The 22000-nt window shown below is 39.7% G+C and overlaps 1 protein-coding gene across 3 annotated transcripts in view; it reads left to right on the top strand.

Moving 5' to 3' along the window:
* The window catches only part of LOC126261048 (nurim homolog), a 75344-nt gene that overhangs the window by 15756 nt on the left and 37588 nt on the right, over positions 1-22000 (top strand). For all 3 annotated transcript variants that reach the window (XR_007546679.1, XM_049958505.1, XM_049958506.1), the window contains exon 3: positions 2596-2766. Coding sequence is in view for 2 of the 3 variants with exons in the window: in XM_049958505.1 (XP_049814462.1) it covers positions 2596-2766 (171 nt within the window). In the remaining variant the exon portion in view is untranslated. The remainder of the gene's footprint in view (positions 1-2595; positions 2767-22000) is intronic.

Here is a 22000-nt window from a genome sequence, read left to right as displayed (position 1 = left end):
AAAATAAAAATTGGTAAATATCTATCACATGGATTCCAAGTCACAAAAGGATTACGTCAAGGATGTAGCATCTCACCTACATTGTATAAAATATATACAGAAGTAACTTTACAGAATTGGAAGAAAAAATGTCACGCTATGGGAATACCAATAAATGATAGAACAATATACTCATTACAATTTGCAGATGACCAACTGATTATAGCCCAAGACTATGAGGACATAGAGTATATGACCAGAAAATTGATTCAAGAATATAAAAAATCAGGTCTAAATGTAAACATGAATAAAACAAAGTACATGGTAATTGGTGGAGTGAATGGAGACTTTAATATTAGAAGAAGGGATGGGAACAATAACAGCTACTGAGGAATATAAATATTTAGGTGTGAAAATTACAAATGATGGGGAAACAGGACAAAGAAATTAGATCAAGAATAAATTCTGGAAAGACGACAATCTCTTTATTGAATGGAATTCTCTGGGACAAACACATAACAACTGATAACAAAATAAGGATTTTTAAAACAATAGTTAGGAGCATTATTACATATGGTTCAGAAGTGTGGACAACAAAATGGCAACTGAAATCAAAATTATTAGCCACAGAAATGGATTTCTGGAGACGTTCAGCAAGAATATCAAGATGAGAAAGAATAAGAAATGAAGTAATCAGAGACAAGATGAAATGTAAAAATTCAATTATTGATTTCATCGAGCACAAACAACTTAAATGGTATGGACACATCAGACGAATGGAACAGGAAAGGCTACCAAAATGCATAATCGACTGGGTACCAATTGGAAGAAGAAAAAGGGGACGACCACCTGATACATGGATACAGGGAGTTCCGTCAGCAATGAGGAAGAACAACATTCCTGAAGATTTATGGACAAATAGAGAAGAGTGGAGAACAATAATTAGTGACTTACTGTAATCTAGAATAGGTGCTGGAAAAATGTACTCACATTGTAAATCCAGAATAATAATAATAATAAATTATCCCATACTTTCACTCACAGTAGCTTTAAATTTTCATTCATCTTGTGTTGTAATTTATTGTTTGAATTTCAAATTTTGTGTTTTAAATCTTTGCAAATCCATCTTAGTTCAGTCTGCAACAGATCAAAGTGGTGACGCAGTCTCTCATACTGCAATTCTTCTCTTTGTGTGGTGAACCTACTCGTTGTGAGATTTCTTTGCATTCCGCTGTAACTTCTTCATACATTCTGTCATTTGCTCAGAAAGCAGCTTAAATATCTACATACTTCCAAGTTTCAGAGATACAGATTTTTTTCACTTATCACACATAAACAACTTTAAAGTAGTTCTACACCTGGATAAGAATAACAAAGTGACTGATAGCTTGTTGTTTACTGAACAGCTACCATAGCAGCAACCCGTCTGTTCACTATTCTCATAATACTCTGCTGCCATAGGTGCCAATTGCCAGACACTGTTGTAGACGCCAATTGAGGCCAGTAACACGGCAGTTTTGATCATTTTCCTCATTTCATTGTGCAGTGTATTTGTTTTAGATGGCAAAATGTCCCAAAGCAGTTACAAAAATACACAGAAAAGTAATGACTGTGACCACCCTGCTAATAAAACCTCAGCAGCGCACACACATAGCGTGTGAGTGCATGAAGAACATAAATTTCGAGCTGTTGCTGCCACCATATTGTGTGTGCATACAGATGGGAACTAACATCGTCCTCCTCATGCTTGCCTGTCAATCACAAGCAATATAAACGTTCTTCATAAGTATTTCGTATTAGCTGTTATTTAAAAGTACACAATTAACAACCCTCAAAATGAGAATTACTTACTGTGTGAATTTCATGCCTTATTTAGTTGTAGAACGACGATTTCCTTGGCCTTTAGGATACAAAGTTTGTTAAAAATGGCTATTAATGAGAAATTCTTGTCATTAGTGACAAATACAACTACAAAATAGGCTTGTGGATGCTTTAAAAATTTCAAAACATCATCCTACACGAGAATTCAACAGCAGTTATAAATTGATGTGCTGTCTGTGTCACCTGAAATCCAAATAAAAGACTGTCAAAGTTTAGTTCTTCTGCTGCAGATTTAAATCACCAAATCTGAGTGCAGTTGTTAATTGTAACAAAGTTGAATTTCACATAATGAGTTCAGAAGTCAGCAATGAGCGGTGCTGTTGAAAAGGAAGACAGGCTATCATTCAGTGAAAGAGCACTCGTCATGCCATAAGGGAAGGCGGCTGTCGCTATTTTCTTGTTTATTATGATTTTGGACACTTTTTCACTCCTAAAATTCTGTTTTTACAGATAAGTGTTTAATGGCAGAAATGACTTCTTGCTACTGCAAACAGTGGGCTATCAAAGTTACAAGAGAATGATCTTGAAGAAAGTTTTGTAATCAGATGTATTGCATAACACATATACTTACTTGGCTGGCAATGATAACAAATGTTGAATAGTAAATTCATCAAACAAAGTCTGTGGGATTTCAGGTCTTCATAAACCCACAGTGTGTGTTTTGGTAGTAAGGGAACTGTTATAGTTAACCTGTATTTAGTTTTATTCAATCGTAAAATATTTTTGGACTTTCAGGTTGTTTTCCACTATTGGCAGTATGTCCCATGGCTAACGCTTTGGCACATTGATACTACACAGAGCAGTATAAAACTGTGGTGTTTTGCAGTGATTCACTGCTGTGCTTGGATAATGACGTATGCAGGAGTGATCAACATGGATGTGCTGGATTTGTTGGGAGTGAAGCAGGTAAGATACTAACTACATATCGTGGGCAGAAAGGAAGAGAATTACAAGGGTAGAGGCAGATAAAAGTTTAAGTATGATAAGTTGAAGGTATTGGTGTAAGAGATGATATAATGTGCAGCTATTAAATATTACAATGTCGACATATAAGACCATCATATTAAAAATAACTGACAGTGACACTCATTAGAATCTGTGTCCTTAGTGCTTAAAGTTGTTTCCTTGACTGTTGTATTTGATATAGCAGCTTCTTTCATCATATCTTGTTGAGAAATTCATCCATTTTGAAAGTACTCTGTAATTACATGACATAGCTCCTTTAATGTGTGCTGTTTTGTATACAGCATCCCTCCCTCAAGCCACCACAAGCCAAGGACCTTGCTGCCATGGAATGATTTGCATACATTGATGATACATATAGCTGTTCTGTAGGTGCAACCATGTTGGAGGGCTATATGTGGAGAGGCCAGACTATAATATGGTTCCTGAAGAAGGGCAGCAGCAGCAGCCTTTCAGCAGTTGCAGGGCAACAGTGTCGATGAGTAACTGGTCTGGCCTTGTAGCATTAGACAACATGGTCTTGCTATGTTGACCATGTGAGTGGCTTAAAGCAAGGGGAAACTACAGCCAATATATTTTATGAGAACAAGCCACTTTATTGTATAATGATAATGGCATCCTCTTGGGTGAAGTATTCCACAGATAAAATAGCCTCCCATTTGGATCTCTTGGTGGAGACTATTCAGGAGGATATTGTCATCAGGGGAAAAAAAAAAACACATTCTAGAGGTTGAGCACCTTAATCAAGTTGGTAGGTTAGATAATGACTACCAGTGACACTGCAGGTCCTACAGAGAAGGCAAAGGACTTGGAAGATCAGTTGAACCTCTTGAAAAGAGGTTGTAGGACAAATATCAGCTAAGGTAAAATGAGGTTAATGTAACGTGGTGGAATCAAATTGTGCGATACTGAGGGAATTAAATCAGGAAATGAGACACTAAAAGTATTAGATGAATTTTGCTACTTGGACAGCAAAAGAACAGATTGTGGCCAAAGTAGAGATGGCATAAAATGTTGACTGACAAGATCAAGAAAAGCTTTTATTAAAAAGAGAAATTTGTTGACAACAAATGTAATTCTCTTCTAGAATACACAGAGAGCTTTTTATGCTACATCTGGTGGCTCAAAGAGCGGTTTTACCATCCCCCCCGCCTTCCTCCCCACCCTCTTAACAGTAAGATAGTGTGGAAATGAATAAAACATTTGCTTTTTTTGCAAAATGCCCAACAGTAGGCTATTATCATCACTATATATTTGTCTAAAATTTCCCTTTCCTTACAGTTATATATTATCCATAGCCAAATTTTCATGGAGCTACATTTCATACGCTTCATATTTTTTTGAGCTGTTACTGTTGCGTTTACACCATAGGGTGCTTATGTTTGTTTTACGGAGTGCTTTGTTTACCCTTCAGACGCTTAATAGTTCCTCACTTTTGATAAGTGTTGAATAAGATTATTCTGGAACATTCTCAAAAAATTTTAATATGGGCACTAGAAGATCACATGTGCCATAAGTTACTGGGCATAGTGTTAAATTTGGAGTCCTATGCTATTGTAGGTGCAACCATGTTGGAGGGCTATATGTGGAGAGGCCAGACTATAATATGGTTCCTGAAGAAGGGCAGCAGCAGCCTTTCAGCTGCCTTGTAGAATTTTGCACAGAGCATAACTTAATCATAGCTAACACTTGGTTCAAGAATCATAAAAGAAGGTTGTATACCTGGAAGAATCCTGGAGACTCTAAAAGGTATCAGATAGATTATATAATGGTAAGACAGAGATTTAGGAACCAGGTTTTAAATTGTAAGACATTTCCAGGGGCAGATGTGGATTCTGACCACAATCTATTGGTTATGAACTGCAGATTGAAACTGAAGAAACTGCAAAAAGGTGGGAATTTAAGGAGATGGGACCTGGATAAACTGAAAGAACCAGAGGATGTAGAGAGTTTCAGGGAGAGGATAAGGGAACAATTGACAGGAATGGGGGAAAGAAATACAGTAGAAGAGGAATGGGTAGCTCTGAGGGATGAAGTAGTGAAGGCAGCAGAGGATCAAGTAGGTAAAAAGACGAGGGCTAATAGAAATCCTTGGGTAACAGAAGAAATATTGAATTTAATTGATGAAAGGAGAAAATATAAAAATGCAGTAAATGAAGCAGGCAAAAAGGAATACAAACGTCTCAAAAATGAGATCGACAGGAAGTGCAAAATGGCTAAGCAGGGATGGCTAGAGGACAAATGTAAGGATGTAGAGGCTTGTCTCACTAGGGGTAAGATAGATATTGCCTACAGGAAAATTAAAGAGACCTTTGGAGAGAAGAGAACCACTTGTATGAATATCAAGAGCTCAGATGGCAACCCAGTTCTAAGCAAAGAAGGGAAGGCAGAAAGGTGGAAGGAGTATATAGAGGGTTTATACAAGGGCGATGTACTTGAAGACAATATTATGGAAATGGAAGAGGATGTAGATGAAGATGAAATGGGGGACCAGATACTGCGTGAAGAGTTTGACAGAGCACTGAAGGACCTGAGTCGAAACAAGGCCCCAGGAGTAGACAACATTCCATTAGAACTACTGATGGCCTTGGGAGAGCCAGTCATGACAGAACTCTACCATCTGGTGAGCAAGATGTATGAGACAGGCGAAATACCCACAGACATTCAAGAAGAATGTAATAATTCAAATCCCAAAGAAAGCAGGTGTTGACAGATGTGAAAATTACCGAACTATCAGTTTAATAAGTCACAGCTGCAAAATACTAACGCGAATTCTTTACAGACGAATGGAAAAACTGGTAGAAGCGGACCTCGGGGAAGATCAGTTTGGATTCCGTAGAAATGTTGGAACACGTGAGGCAATACTAACCTTACGACTTATCTTAGAAGAAAGGTTAAGGAAAGGCAAACCTACGTTTCTAGCATTTGTAGACTTAGAGAAAGCTTTCGACAACGTTAACTGGAATACTCTCTTTCAAATTCTGAAGTTGACAGGGGTAAATTACAGGGAGCGAAAGGCTATTTACAATTTGTACAGAAACCAGATGGCAGTTATAAGAGTCGAGGGGCATGAAAGGGAAGCAGTGGTTGGGAAAGGAGTGAGACAGGGTTGTAGTCTCTCCCCGGTGTTATTCAACCTGTATATTGAGCAAGCAGTAAAGGAAACAAAAGAAAAATTCGGAGTAGGTATTAAAATTCATGGAGAAGAAGTAAAAACTTTGAGGTTCGCCGATGACATTGTAATTCTGTCAGAGACAGCAAAGGACTTGGAAGAGCAGTTGAACGGAATGGACAGTGTCTTGAAAGGAGGATATAAGATGAACATCAACAAAAGCAAAACGAGGATAATGGAATGTAGTCAAATTAAATCGGGTGATGCTGAGTGGATTAGATTAGGAAATGAGACACTTAAAGTAGTAAAGGAGTTTTGCTATTTAGGGAGTAAAATAACTGATAATGGCCGAAGTAGAGGGGATATAAAATGTAGACTGGCAATGGCAAGGAAATCGTTTCTGAAGAAGAGAAATTTGTTAACATCGAGTATAGATTTAAGTGTCAGGAAGTCGTTTCTGAAAGTATTTGTATGGAGTGTAGCCATGTATGGAAGTGAAACATGGACGATAACCAGTTTGGACAAGAACAGAATAGAAGCTTTCGAAATGTGGTGCTACAGAAGAATGCTGAAGATAAGGTGGGTAGATCACGTAACTAATGAGGAGGTATTGAATAGGATTGGGGAGAAGAGAAGTTTGTGGCACAACTTGACTAGAAGAAGGGATCGGTTGGTAGGACATGTTTTGAGGCATCAAGGGATCACAAATTTAGCATTGGAGGGCACCGTGGAGGGTAAAAATCGTAGAGGGAGACCAAGAGATGAATACACTAAGCAGATTCAGAAGGATGTAGGTTGCAGTAGGTACTGGGAGATGAAGAAGCTTGCACAGGATAGAGTAGCATGGAGAGCTGCATCAAACCAGTCTCAGGACTGAAGACCACAACAACAACAAACATGCTATTGTCCAAGTTTTCTGTCTAGTATTTTGCATCACCCAGTCTGAATACAGAGTGGCATGACTGCAGCAATGTATGTCTGCTCATTACCCAACATAGTAATCAAGTAAAGTGATGCAGAGCTTAAGACATTGCATTAGCCCTGTATTCAAGCACAGCAGGATGCAAATCACCATTCAGTGACATTCTGTTGTATCCCAACATCATGTAAGGTATCCTTTGTCACATTCTTGCACATGTCCCATTCTTGCCCTCGTCCACCATTGTTAGTGCTCCATTTCTAATGACTTTGAAATCTAATCAAAGATGCAATAAAGTAAGTTAAAATGCAGTTACGAGGCCAAGGTGAAAAGTACTCAGCCTTGTTCAGAAATGACACTGATGTCAGTAAAGCTTTAGTGCAATGAAAAACCAGCCAAAGTTACAAATTTCACTTTTTTTTTAATTTATTCGATGACTAGATTCGGGGTGGGACCCATTTTCAAATCATCGTAAAAGATAGTCAAAATGATATTTCTGAAATTACAAAAATATACAAGTATTATGAAGTGCAAATGGACGGTTACAAAGCATGCGGGCAACTGTAACTATTTGTTTGTATATATTTTTTGACATGGTTTTTGCATGTTTGTAAATACCGTTTTGACTACCTGTTACAATGATGTGAAAATGGGTCCCGGGCCAAAACTAGTCATTGAGTTAATAAATAAAGTGAAATTTGCAACTTTGCTTGAATTTTGTTATACTGATTAACATAAGTTGCTGATCTACAATTATTCCAAAATGCTGGAAGTAGTAAAACTATTTTTTATGTTGTTTGACATTGTTCAATAATATAAGTCAAGTGTCAACTTGATGTGAAGTACTGTTTTATTTACATGGCTTCCCAAAAGCAATCATTTTATAGGTATGCATGTATTTTATCCAGATGGATAAACTGAAGCAACCGGTGGTGGCGCGTTTGTCGCTGTTAGTAGTAGTTTATCCTGTAGGGAAGTAGAAGTGGATAGTTCCTGTGAATTATTATGGGTGGAGGTTACACTCAACAACCGAGCTAGGTTAATAATTAGCTCCTTTTACTGACCTCCCAACTCAGCAGCATTAGTGGCAGAACAACTGAGAGAAAATTTGGAATACATTTCACACACATAAATTTTCTCAGCATCTTATAGTCATAGGTGGAGATTTCAATTTACCAGATATAGACTGAGACACTCAGATGTTTAGGATGGGTGGTAGGAACAAAGCATCGAGTGACATTATACTGAGTGCACTATCCGAAAATTACCTCGAGCAATTAAACAGAGAACCGACTCATGGAGATAACATCTTGGACCTACTGATAACAAACAGACCCGAACGTTTCAACTCTGTAAGTGCAGAACAGGGAATCAGTGATCATAAGGCTGTTGCAGCATCCCTGAATATGGAAGTAAATAGGAATATAAAAAAAGGGAGGAAGTTTTATCTGTTTAGTAAGAGTAATAGAAGGCAGATTTCATACTACCTAACAGATCAAAACGAACATTTCTGTTCCGACACTGACAATGTTGAGTGTTTATGGAAAAAGTTCAAGGCAATCGTAAAATGCGTTTTAGACAGGTACGTGCCGAGTAAAACTGTGAGGGACGGGAAAAACCCACCGTGGTTCAACAACAAAATTAGGAAACTACTGTGAAAGCAAAGAGAGCTTCACTGCAAGTTTAAACGCAGCCAAAACCTCTCAGACAAACAAAAGCTAAACAATATCAAAGTTAGTGTAAGGAGGGCTATGCGTGAAGTGTTCAGTGAATTTGAAAGTAAAATTCTATGTACCGACTTGACAGAAAATCCTAGGAAGTTCTGGTCTTACGTTAAATCATTAAGTAGCTCGAAACGGCATATCCAGACACTCCGGGATGATGATGGCATTGAAACAGAGGATGACACGTGTAAATCTGAAATGTTTCACAGAGGAAGACCGCACTGCAATTCCTCCTCTAAATCCTCGCACAAACGAAAAAATGGCTGATATCGAAATAAGTGTCCAAGGAATAGAAAAGCAACTGGAATCACTCAACAGAGGAAAGTCCACTGGACCAGAGGCGATACCAATTCGATTCTACACATAGTACGCGAAAGAACTTGCCCCCCTTCTAACAGCCGTGTACCGCAAGTCTCTAGAGGAACGGAAGGTTCCAAATGATTGCGGAAGAGCACAGGTAGTCCCAGCCTTCAAGAAGGGTCGCCGAGCAGATGCGCAAAACTATAGACCTATATCTCTGATGTCGATCTGTTGTAGAATTTTAGAACATGTTTTTTGTTCACGTATCATGTTGTTTCTGGAAACCCAGAATCTAATCTGTAGGAATCAACATGGATTCCGGAAACAGCGATCGTGTGAGACCCAACTCGCTTTATTTGTTCATGAGACCCAGAAAATATTAGATACAGGCTCCTAGGTAGATGCTATTTTTCTTGACTTCCGGAAGGCGTTCAATACAGTTCCACACTGTCGCCTGATAAACAAAGTAAGAGCCTACGGAATATGTCTCAGCTGTGTGGCTGGATTGAAGAGTTTTTAGTAAACAGAACACAGCATGTTGTTCTCAATGGAGAGACGTCTACAGACATTAAAGTAACCTCTGGCGTGCCACAGGGGAGTGTTATGGGACCATTGCTTTTCACATTATATATAAATGCCCTAGTAGATAGTGTCGGAAGTTCCATGTGGCTTTTCGCGGATGATGCTGTAGTATACAGAGAAGTTGCAGCATTAGAAAATTGTCGTGAAATGCAGGAAGATCTGCAGCAGGTAGGCACTTGGTGCAGGGAGTGGCAACTGACCCTTAACATAGACAAATGTAACGTATTGCGAATACATAGAAAGAAGGATCCTTTATTGTATGATTATATGATAGCGGAACAAACACTGGTAGCAGTTACTTCTGTAAAATATCTGGGAGTGTGTACGGAACGATTTGAAGTGGAATGATCATATAAAATTAATTGTTGGTAAGGTGGGTACCAGGTTGAGATTCATTGGGAGAGTCCTTAGAAAATGTAGTCCATCAACAAAGGAGGTGGCTTACAAAACACTCGTTCGACCTATACTTGAGTATTGCTCATCAGTGTGGGATCTGTACCAGGTCGGGTTGACGGAGGAGATAGAGAAGATCCAAAGATGAGTGGCGCGTTTCGTCACAGGGTTATTTGGTAACCGTGATAGCGTTACGGAGATGTTTAGCAAACTCAAGTGGCAGACTCTGCAAGATAGGCACTCTGCATCGCGGTGTAGCTTGCTTTCCAGGTTTCGAGAGGGTGCGTTTCTGAAGAGGTATCGAATATATTGCTTCCCCCTACTTACCCCTCCCGAGGAGATCACGAATGTAAAATTAGAGAGATTCGAGTGCGCACGGAGGCTTTTCGGCAGTCGTTCTTCCCGCGAACCATGCACGAGTGGAACCAGAAAGGGAGGTAATGACAGTGGCACGTAAAGTGCCCTCCGCCGCACACCGTTGGGTGGCTTGCAGAGTATAAATGTAGATGTAGATGTAGAATTTGGCAAAAAATAACATCGAAATTGGCATAAAAAGTAGCATCAAAATTAGAAAAAAGATTGGAAAAAAAAAGACCGAATTTTAAAAAAATAACATGGAAAAGGAAAAAGTAACATAGAAATTGGCAAAACAAAATAATAATGAAATCGGCATAAAATAATTTGACAACAAAATAATAGTGATTTCGACAAAGAATTTCCGGGTGTCTTGGCAACAGATTCCGGCGGTGGCATGTGTGGTGACACATGTGTACGCATGCTGCGACGCTGTGTGTATTGTTCGCAGAATAAAAGTCAATATCAAACTTGTCTGCATATCTCTGTATGCCCTGGCATGATTCACCGTCCCCCCCCCTCTCTCTCTCTCCTTCTCCCTCTCCCCCCCCTCTCCCCATCTCCCTCCTCCTCATCCTGGTGTGATATGCCCCCTGAGGCTGGGGTGTTGTAACAGTCTACATCTTCATCTACATATATACTCTGCAAATCACTGTGAGGTGCATGGCAGAGGGTAGGTCCCATTGTACCAGTTATTAGGGCTCTTCCCTGTTCCATTCACATATGAAGCATGGGAAGAATGATTGTTTGAATGCTTCTGTGGGTGCAGTAATTATTCTACTCTTATCCTCATGATCCATATGTGAGCAATGCATAGTGTGTTGTATATCTCTAGAGTAATCATTTAAAGCCAGTTTTTGAAACTTTACTTTTTCAGGATAGTTTACATCTATCGTCAGAAGTCTTCCAGTTCAGTTCCTTCAGGACCTCTGTGACACTCCCATGGATTAAACAGACCTGTGGTCATTCGTACTGCCCTTCTCTGTATATATTCAATATCCTCTCTTTGTCCTATCTGGTATGTGTACCACATGCTTGAGCAGTATTCTAGTACTGGTCATGCAAGTAATTTGTAAGAAATCTCTTCTGTAGATTGATTGCACTTCCCTAGTATTCTACCAATAAACTGAAGTCTATCACCTACTTTACCCACAACTGAACCTATGTGCTCATTCCATTTCATATCAGTACAAAGTGTTACACCCAGGTATTTGTATGAGTTGGCCAATTCCAATAATGACTCATTGATATTATAGGATACCACATTTTTTTCATTTTATGAAGTGCAGAATTTTACATTTCTGAACATTTAGAACAAGTTGCAAGCCTCTGCACTACATTGAAATCTCATCAAGTTGTGACTGAATATTTATGCACCTTTTCTCAGATAGCACTTCAGTATAGATAACTGTATCATCTGCAAAAAGCTTGATTTTACTATTAATATTGTCTGCAAGGTCATTAATATACAACATGAACAGTGAGAGTCCCAACACTCATACTGGGGGTGCAACCAAAGTTACTTCTACATCTGATGATGACTCTCCATCCAAGTCCTCCCTACCAAAAAGTCCTCAGTCCAGTCACAAATTTCCCTTGATACCCCATATGGTCATACTTTTGACAGTAAGCATTGGTGTGGTACTGAGTCAAATCATTTTCAGAAACCAAGAAACACTGCATCTCTCATTCTGTTCATTTGAGCTCAGAATATGTTCAAAGATTCTATAATAAATCAATGTCAAGGATATTGGACAGTGGTTTTGTGGATCGCTTCTACTACCCTTCTTGTAAATGGGTGTGACCTGTGCCTTTTTCCAAGAACTGAGCATGGTTATTTGTTCGAGGTACCTACAGTAGCTTATAGTTAGAAAAGGGGCTAACTCAGCTCCAAATTCAGTATGGAATCTGACAGGGATTCCTTCAGGCCCTGGAGTTTTGTTTAATTTTAATGGTTTCAGCTGTTTTTCAGCACCTCTGACACTAATGCTTATTTCATTCATCTTTTCAGTGGTATCAGGATTAAATTGGGGCAATTCTCCTGGGTTTTCCTTTGTAAAGGAACATTTGAAAATGGAGTTAAGCATTTCAGCTTTTGCTTTGCTACCCTCAATTTCAGTTGCTGTCTCATTCGCTAGGGACTGGACAATAATTTTACACACAACCAGAATTTCTTTGGATTTTGTGAACTGTCATTTGACAATATTTTGCTATGGTAGTTATTGAAGGCACCATGCATAGATCTCTTGACAGTCAAACACTTCATTCAGCATCTCTCTACCCATAGCCCTACACTTTGTCTTACACCTATTATGCAGTAATCTCTGTTTCTTCAGAAGTTTCTTTACAGTCAGTGACTATATAGCATGGAGGTTCCCTCCCATTATGAACTATCTACTGGGTACATATCTAACCACTGTGTGGTCAACTATTCTTTTAAACTTGAGCCAGAGTTCTCCTACATGCCCCCGATCTGTGCTGGAAGTTTCACCTTCCTCATTGAGGTATGACACTCCTGATTTTTTTATCTAGTTTACTGAACATATATATCTTTCTGCTTATTGTAGTTGTTCAAATGGTTCAAATGGATCTGAGCACTATGGGACTAAACATCTGAGGTCATCAGTCCCCTAGAACTTAGAACTACTTAAACCTAACTAACCTAAGGACATCACACACATCCATGCCCGAGGCAGGATTCGAACCTGCGACCGTAGCGATTCTAGTTGTCCTTTGTACTTTGGTAATCATTGTTGCCACAATCACATCATGCTCACTGATACAAGTTTTGATGTGGGCATCCTCGAAGATGTCAGGTCTGTTTGTTGCTATCGTGAGTGGGGCTCCTAACTATCTGTTCTGGGTGTTTTTCAGAGAAGGCATTTAGTAAAGATCCACAGGATGTCTTATCATGCCCACCACTAAAAAAAAAAAAACTGTAATTTTACCAATTAGTTGTTGGATGAATAAAGTCTCTGCCAATGATTACATTATGACTGGAACTTATGTACAGTGAACTGAGGTTTTCTCTAAAGTTTTTGGTTACATTAGGAGATGAGTCTGGTGGGTGATAGAAGAATCCAGTTATCATTTTATGCCCACCCTTGATAATGAGTCTTGCCGAAACAATCCCACATGCAGCTTCAATTTTTATCTTGGTGGATCTGAGTTTCTTGTCTACTGCCACAAATACACAACCTCCATTTCTCATTTGCCTATACTTCTGGTACATACTTACATTTTCCCCAAAATCTCACTGCTACCAATTTCAGGTTTCAACCAGCTTTCTGTACCTAGTATTATGTGAGATTCACTGCTTTTCATGAGTGCTTCAAACTCTGGTACTTTGTTGCAAATGCTTTGGCAGTTTACCATTAGGATTTTTCTACTTTCATGTGTGAGATGCATTTCTTTTGATCTCACACAGATACTTCTGGATTTCCTGCAGCTATTGTTATCTGGATTGGGTGGATAATTGACAATTCTAAGAAGTCTTGTGTGCACCTCACACACAGTCATTTACCTGAGTAGCAGCCTCTGATGTGTTGTGCACACCTTGCCTATTTTCTACAGTTCTCGACCCTATGGCGCAGGTCCAGGAAGTCGCAGCCTAGCTTGCCATAGAACTGTCAATGTCTCTGGTCCAATCCTTCCACTCAACTCAGAACCATAGGGCCATGATCAATTCTGGGGACAGTGCTGCAAATTGTGAGCTTTGTTGAAACTCCGTGTGCAAGTCTAGTCTTCTCAGCTTTCTCTGCCAGTCGCTGTAATGATCCAAGAATGACCTCGGAACCCAGACAGACAGACATCATATATTCCAACATGCGCCACAATCTGCAGTTGGTGGCACCCTGTCCCCTTCATTAGGTGCCATAATAGCCTCTTCAACATGATGAATGAAGCCCCCAGGCATACACACTGAGTGCACATGGTGCCCTTTCCTGTCCCTTGCTGCCTTCTCTCTAAGGAGTACCATCATTTGCCATATGTTTGAACTGCCGACAATTTAATAGATCGGTACTCTTTTGTGTTTGCCTCCTCCTGACACCAGGTTTCCCCAAAACAGGTGAAGTGAGTCCCACCAGCTCAGTTTCAGTGAAAGGCAGCACCTCGAACTTGTTCGTTAGGGAAATTGGTACAACACCCTGAGTCCTCCCTGGTCCTCCCCCATTTTGTACAGGATTCCTAGATCTACCATTGTCATGCCACTTGCAGTCAAGTGGTTGGGTAATGACAGGTGCTGTACTTTCTGCAGAGGAGACAGAATCTTAGGAGAGAATAGTACTTGAGGTACCTCTGGTACAGTTATCATAGGTACACAACACTCGGGATCTCTTCCAACACACTGATTCACAGCACTCACTAATCGTTTGACAGTAGTCAGGGCAATTTCCAGCTGCTTACAATTGTCAACCAACTCATCCCCTGTTTGAGAAGAGCACAATGGTGCTGCATTTTGGCTGGTGCAGGACAGTGAACAAATAATTTAAAATTAAACCTGCTGATTATCTTTTAGTATGTTGAGCTAAAAATTGGCTAATTCTGTATATTAATTGAAGCAGAATACTATTAAGGCAACACAAAAACGTGTGGTAAAAATTAGTAATATCCTAAAACATTTTGATGTCAAGCATAGTTGTTAACAAACTCGAAAACAGAGTTAATTTACAATAAATGCGGATAATATGTAGGGCTCCTCCTCTTTAAGGGAAAACTAAATGTAACAGTTAGAAAAATGCTACAGTATCTAATTCACAAGTGCCGATTTGTTGCAAATTGCTCATAGATTACACAAAGGACTATGGTAGCTTCCGAAAATTCTCAAAATTGTGTGTTATTTGCACAGATATACAGTGAAATTCAGGGGTGATGTATACTTTGGCTAAACTGTGAAACACAAACACTGATTTGCTATGAATTAAACTACTTATCCAAAGCACTCATACTGCTAATTTATTAAAATGTACTTTGCAAGTGTCCAAAAATTCTGAAACTAACATATTTCTCACGCAATTGTACAATGAAATTAGAGAAAGATGGTTTTGAACAAGGATAGGCCTACTGTCCTCAAAAATTTAAAACAGCACAATTTAGTTTAAGCTTACAATTGACGATAACAGTACTAGTTTATCGTGGCACTCGCAAATGTTTGAAATTTCACAATATATCACAATACAAATGGATATTGGTACACTCAATGAAAGATTACACAGAAGAAGTGACGTGAACAATAAAATATGTGGATCTAGAACTTTAAATCGACACATGGTCTTGTACAAGCGGTCTCACACAAGAGAAAATTCCTAAGTTAGCTTTTATATAATAAATAAATGTGCATATGGCATGGATTTTTCACTTAGCTGATTCTGTGCACACTTATACATTGGCATGCCGAAGAGGAACACTGCAGTGTAAGTTTATTTTGATCAAAATGGGAGTGTGTGTTTTTGTAAACAGGTGATTGAATGTAGGAATAGAGTATGCAAAATGGTGGAAACATGTGTGACTACTAACACAGAAGCAATTGCTGCTTTAACTCAGTGAGTGCATGTGTTAACAGATGAATTAGAACACGAGAGGCGGAAAAATTTTGAACTTAATCATAAGTTAGAAGCTGGGAAGGCAAATCAGGCTCAGTCCAGTTGGAGTCAGGCAAAAGTAAGTCTGGATTGAGAGGGCCTCCTGTTCCATGTGACCCGACAGTGGTTGCATTAATTAATCCTTTTTCGGGCAAGACAGTGGTGGATGTGGCAGTTGTTATTAAGGATGTTAGGGGCACTGTGGAAGCACTTGGGTGGCCAGATGAAATAACCCTGCATGTTACTAGTATGGATTTGGCTGGGGATGCCAAAGCATATGTTGTATACCATTAGACATTGAGTAAAATGCAAATGTTTCAGGAATGAGCCACTGGACTGTGCCAGTGGTGCCAAAAGCAAAATAGTGTGGTTTTTTTGCGAGGAACTAAGAACTTTGTCAGTGCACTGCAGCATGCCTTTGGAAGCATTCTCAGATATAATCTGTAAGCTGAAGGTAAAGACATGTGTACAGATTCAGACTGCAGAAGCTACTAGGGTGTTATTACAAAAGGTAGAAAACAGAGAATTGGAATGGAAAATCTTAGGACCACAACGTATTTAGAAGAGGTGGATATTTCAACAGAGCAAAGAATGGACCACCAAGTTCTCACTTGTGAAATCAGGTGGTGTAGAGGGGCATACGAGGAAGCAGTGTAGACAGCCAGAGTACTATGCGTGTGGCACAGTAGGCCACTTGGCATCTGATTTTAGAAGTAGGAAAGGTAGGAAGCACCAGCAGGGGAAGCAGCCATTAAATGCAAAGGAGAGTGCTTCAACTGTCAGAAGGTATCCTGATAGACTGTAACACTGCAGAAGTTGGTGCACAGACGGAATGATGCTTGGTGGGTGGCAGGAAATAGATTTTTGGTAGACATGGGGACACATGTCCATTATCAGTCTGGACCTTATGGGAAAAAGGAGATAGGGCCACCATGGTATAGGTTATGTGGGGTTGGCAATAATAGTGTGGAATCATTGGGTACACATGGAGGTATTGCCATGCGTAGACAAAGGTTATTCAGTGATTCCCAGGCTAGACTTTCTTGACAAACATCATGCTGATCTTTGGCAATGCACAGTAGAACTCAGTGGAAGTTTGCTTCAATTGAGGGAAGCAGTTGCAACTGAGGTGATGGTGCAAGGTTCACCTATCATGGTAGTGAAATCAACTGAACTGCATATCTCTCCAGTAAAGAATGCTTAACGGGATAAAATACCAGCAGGTATGGGGAAAATAGTGTTAGTTTCAGTGGATACCAGTTTACAAAGGGAAACATTATATGTGGTTGAACTCCTCTTAAGCCATGAAGTACTAGATAGTGTACATTGTTTTGTCCACAGGAGTTTGGCGCATGTAAGTAACAGTAATGGGGAATGGATGATTCCAGTCAGTGTGAATAATTTTGGCAGAGGGGTGGTGACTAATCAAAGGGTGCAGTAATAGCCACTCTGGAAGTCTTGGAAGACAATGACTTCTATAGGTCAAGTCTAGAGGAAAGCCACAAGCAAACCATTGATATGGAAGTGTTACAAGGGAAAGTGGATCACTTGAAAGGAAGTGATTAAAGGGTTATGGGAAACTTGTTGTTGAGGTCTAGTGATCTATTTTGTTCAGATGAGGCTTTACCAGCAACCATGGTGGCACATCATTTTATACTGACAGAGAGTAGCACACTAGTTTATAGGAAGCCATATCATATAGCAAGGCAACTGCAACCATTAGTAGAAGTGTTTATTGAGTAGTAACTACAGTATGGGATCATGGATATCCCCTGGAGCACAAATATAGCGGTTGTGGTGAAGAAGTCTGTGAATGGAGCAAGGAAATAAAGATTGTGGATAAACCATTTCAGATGCTTTTCCGATTCCAGACGTCACTTTAACTCTGGATAATCTGGGTCAGTGTTGGTTCTTTAAACCTAAGGATCTCAGGAAAAGGTAGCATCAGTTGGAAGTGGTGCCTGAGGATAGGCCAAAAACAGCATTTATGATACCAGGTGGCCACTTTCATTACAAGCGCATGCCATTTGGACTAAAGAATACACCGGCAATTCTTTGGAGGTTGTTAGATGAGGTATTGAGAGGATTAAAACTTAAAACTTGTATGGTGTACCTGGATGACTTTTCAAAGGATTTACCAGAGCATGTGATATGTTTGGAGGATGTCTTTAATAGACTACACTCGACACATTTCTTGTTAAGTATGGGCAAGTGCCATTTTGCGCAAACTCAGGTAAACTGTCTGGGGCTCATGATTAGTGACTGTGACATACAGACCAATCCTCTTTTTACAGACACAGTTCAAAATTTTCTAATGCCATGAACAACTAAACAGGTACAGTCAGTCTTTAATAGACTACACTTTGCACATTTATTGTTAAGTATGGACAAGTGCCATTTTGCACAAACTCAGGTAAACTGTCTGGGGCTCACGATTAGTGACTGTGGCATACAGACCAATCCTCATCTTACAGAAACAGTTCAAAATTTTCTAATGCAATGAACAACTAAACAGGTACAGTCAGTCATCAACCTTTGTAACTGTTATAGCCGGTTCATGAAGGGCTTTGCAAAAATTGCCAAACCCTTGAACAAGCTACTGAAAAAGAAGGCGAAATTCCATTGGTTGCAGAATGTCAAGGGGCATTTGAAAAACTAAAAGAAAGATTAGTATCAGATGCAGTATTGGTTTCTCCGGATATCAAGAAAGAGTTTATCCTTTCATGTGACACTTCAGTGAAGCATACAGTTGTATTTTGGGACAGATAATAGATTGTCAAGAACATCTGGTAGCATACACTTTGAGGCAGCTAAACAAGGCAGGGTGTAACTACTCAACGACTGAGAAAGAGATGTTGACAGTCATACGTGGTGTTACATATTTCTGATATTACATGTAAGGTAGGAAGTTGAGGGTTGTGACAAATCATTCCTCATTGAAGTGGTTACTTGGTTTAAAATATCTGTCAGGAAAATTAACTTGGTAGGCACTTAAGCTTAGTGAATTCACATACGAGGTAATCCGTAAGCGAGGGAGACCACGTGCAAACACAGGTGCATTCAGTTGAGGTAGTTAGGGAGGAGCATGGCAAAGTGGCAGGGGGCACAGGGAAAGGACACAGAGTGCCATGCCAAGCATTTGTTTTGTAGAATGATGAGGTGTGGGTCATACATTGGTGGTTCTAGCACTTTTCGGAAGGAAGTTTTGCTGCAAGCTCACGACCATATGTTGTCAGGTCATGAAGGGTGACATATGATGGGTAGATGTGTAGCTGAGCAGCTTTGGTCAGGAAGCAGGAAGCATGACATGAAGCAGTATGTTAAGGATTGAGTGCCATTTGTGCAAAGAGCCAACACTGATCATCAGAAAGTGCAGTGCAAAGATCAACAGAGGCACACAATCCACTTTTTGTGTTAGGGCTGGATGTCCTGGAGCTATTTAATAAAACAGCTGCAGAAATAGGTATGTTCTCATGACCAGTGATCATTTTTCTAGATTTTTGATAATGGTAATGACGTCAGACAAACGGTATAGTACAGCAGTGAAGGTGTCAGTAAATGACTGGATATTGAAGTTTGAGGTACCTAACACCATAGTTATGGATCAGTGTATGAACTTTACTATGGATTTAATGAAACAAGTATGCTGCATGTGCTTATGCGCAAGTTATGGACAAGTCTGTTTCATCAGCAGGCGAATGAGAGAACCGAACACGAGCCCACAACAACTGCAAACATGTTTTATTAAGTTAATTCCAGGCATGATCATTGGGACACCTATCTTCCCCGTGCCCTATGCACTTGTAATTTGAAGGTCCATACTGCAATGGGCTTTTTGCCATTTGAGGTGGTGTATGCCAGGAAGGTGTTGTCTCCCTTTGATATTTTGACTCCTAAATTAGGACTGGATGGCAAGTCAATAAGGACATTTTTCAGAAGAATCAAGTAAGCTTGGAGGAATGAGTAGAAGACAAACATGAAGGTGCTACAAGGGCAGGATCAGCGAAACAGATGCATATGTCAGTGGGTAATGGTCATGAATCCCTATATGCCAAAGGGGGAAACAAAGAAATTTACTACAGGTAAGTACCAGGGACATCACCAGGTCATGGAAATGGCCTCATAAGTCAATGTGAAGCTATAGTTCCCTATTAAAACATTTGTTATACACATCAGTCATGTAAAGCTGTTTAAGGGAGTGGTAGAGGGGATACTGCAGTTGTCAGGAACCAAACAGGAAGAGGAAGTTACCAGGGGCAAAAGAAGGAACCTGGAATTGGTGAGCTACATAAGGTGCAAGATGTGCCTTATAGATTAAGGTCACGCAAGTAAGTTGTATGATGGTAATTTGTTGAGATTTCTTCAGCTTAGTGCATTGGAGAGTGTGTGCAACTTTATTTTTATTTAGTGATATGGTTACATTCCACGTAGGAAAAATATATCTAAAAACAAAGATGATGTGACTTACCAAATGAAAGTGCTGGCAGGTCGACAGACACATATGTCTGCTTGTGTCTGTATATGTGTGGATGGATATTTGAGTGTGTGCGAGTGTATACCAGTCCTTTTTTTCCCCCTAAGGTAAGTCTTTCCACTCCCGGGATTGGAATGACTCCTTACCCTCTCCCTTAAAACCCACATCCTTTCGTCTTTCCCTCTCCTTCCCTCTTCCCTGATGAGGCAACAGTTTGTTGCGAAAGCTTGAATTTTGTGTGTATGTTTGTGTTTGTTTGTGTGTCTGTCGACCTGCCAGCACTTTCATTTGGTAAGTCACATCATCTTTGTTTTTAGATATATTTATTTTTATTTATTTATTTATTTTTGCTGAGTTGTCAGTTTTTATTCATGTTGTTGTTATTGGTATTGATTGATTGATTTTTATTATTTATTTATTTACTGTGCATTCTTGGAAGGAAGGAAGATTGTGATCTGTCCAGGTGGAGAGGAATGGACTGATATGTGGACACATGAAACAAATTTGTTTCTGGGGGAAGTAAATGGGACAAGCTGTGGGAAGGAGCTTCTGCCAGTTTGGATGAGAACACATTGGTTATACTCAGTTTTAATGGTGGAAACTGTATGGTTTAATTCCTATGAAGTATGAAGATCAGTAGGTCTGAGAAAACTAGAGCTTCAAGAAAGTGGAATGATTATTAATGGTACGACTTGTGATATAATCGGAATGGACTTTCGTTTTCTGGCTATGTTCACATGCTCAACTGTTATGACATTGTTGTATTGTCCAGAAGGATGTCTGAGGGTATTGCCCATTCAAAATTTAGCCTATTTAATTAACACACTCAGTCCTTGGACAGATTAATAAAGTCCAATCAGGGGAGAATTTTAGTGGAACACATGTGGTAGTATATACACCATTTCTGGGAATGAAGTGTTAGGAGCAAGTGTATCAGCTACCAGTCATGGCATGTTTCTAGCAGACTTCTGCTTACTATATTTCTGGGTAAAATGCAGGCAGGCACAGGCTGTAGATGTGCCAACACACCAATTACCAATAGAATGTTTGACCAGCACTGGCTAGGGAAGCGATTACTTTTAAGGACTTAGTTAGTATGTGAGAGTATGATAAGGGTACATGGTAGTTAGTTAAGGGGGACAATAAAAGTACGAAGAAAAGTCCCTTGTGGAGACATTACATTGTGAATTGGGGATATTGTCCTCAGTATATAAATTATTAGAGTTAAGGTTGTTTAGAGGGAGCCCAATATTAAAGAATCGGGACAAATATTTTTGGAAGGGGGAGGTATGATGCACCAAGAATAAATACAGGCATGGATATGGGGAATTCATGACAATTTTGTGCAGCTGTGGCTGGAAGGTAGAAGTTAAGGGACCAATGGACACATCGATTAGCAGGCACTGGCAATGTTGTTATTAAGCAAATGGTTCTGTGAGGCAGGCTTACGACACCGCTCGCAGGCAAGAAAGCATGGACTGGTGCACAATATAAACAACTGTGGAGACAGATGTGGAGTAATCAGATGCAACATAGGGGACTGACGTGCTGTGAAAAACCCATATGTTGCTGTTACAAAAATACCTAGCAACCTGTGTTTGGGGACCAAAACGGGATAGAAAAGCTGGTGCCATAATTATTAAGGAACACTCCACTTGTCCCCTCAAGAGTGACTACGAGAGAGGCATAGGAAAAGGAGTATAAATAAGGGAGCCCAGAGGTTCAAGGGAAGCAGTC

This window comes from Schistocerca nitens, chromosome 1 (genome assembly GCF_023898315.1).
Source record: "Schistocerca nitens isolate TAMUIC-IGC-003100 chromosome 1, iqSchNite1.1, whole genome shotgun sequence".
In the NCBI taxonomy this organism is placed as follows: domain Eukaryota; kingdom Metazoa; phylum Arthropoda; class Insecta; order Orthoptera; family Acrididae; genus Schistocerca; species Schistocerca nitens.
The sequence above is the reverse complement of the archived record's forward strand: the minus strand, read 5'-3'. Positions and strand labels throughout refer to the sequence as shown.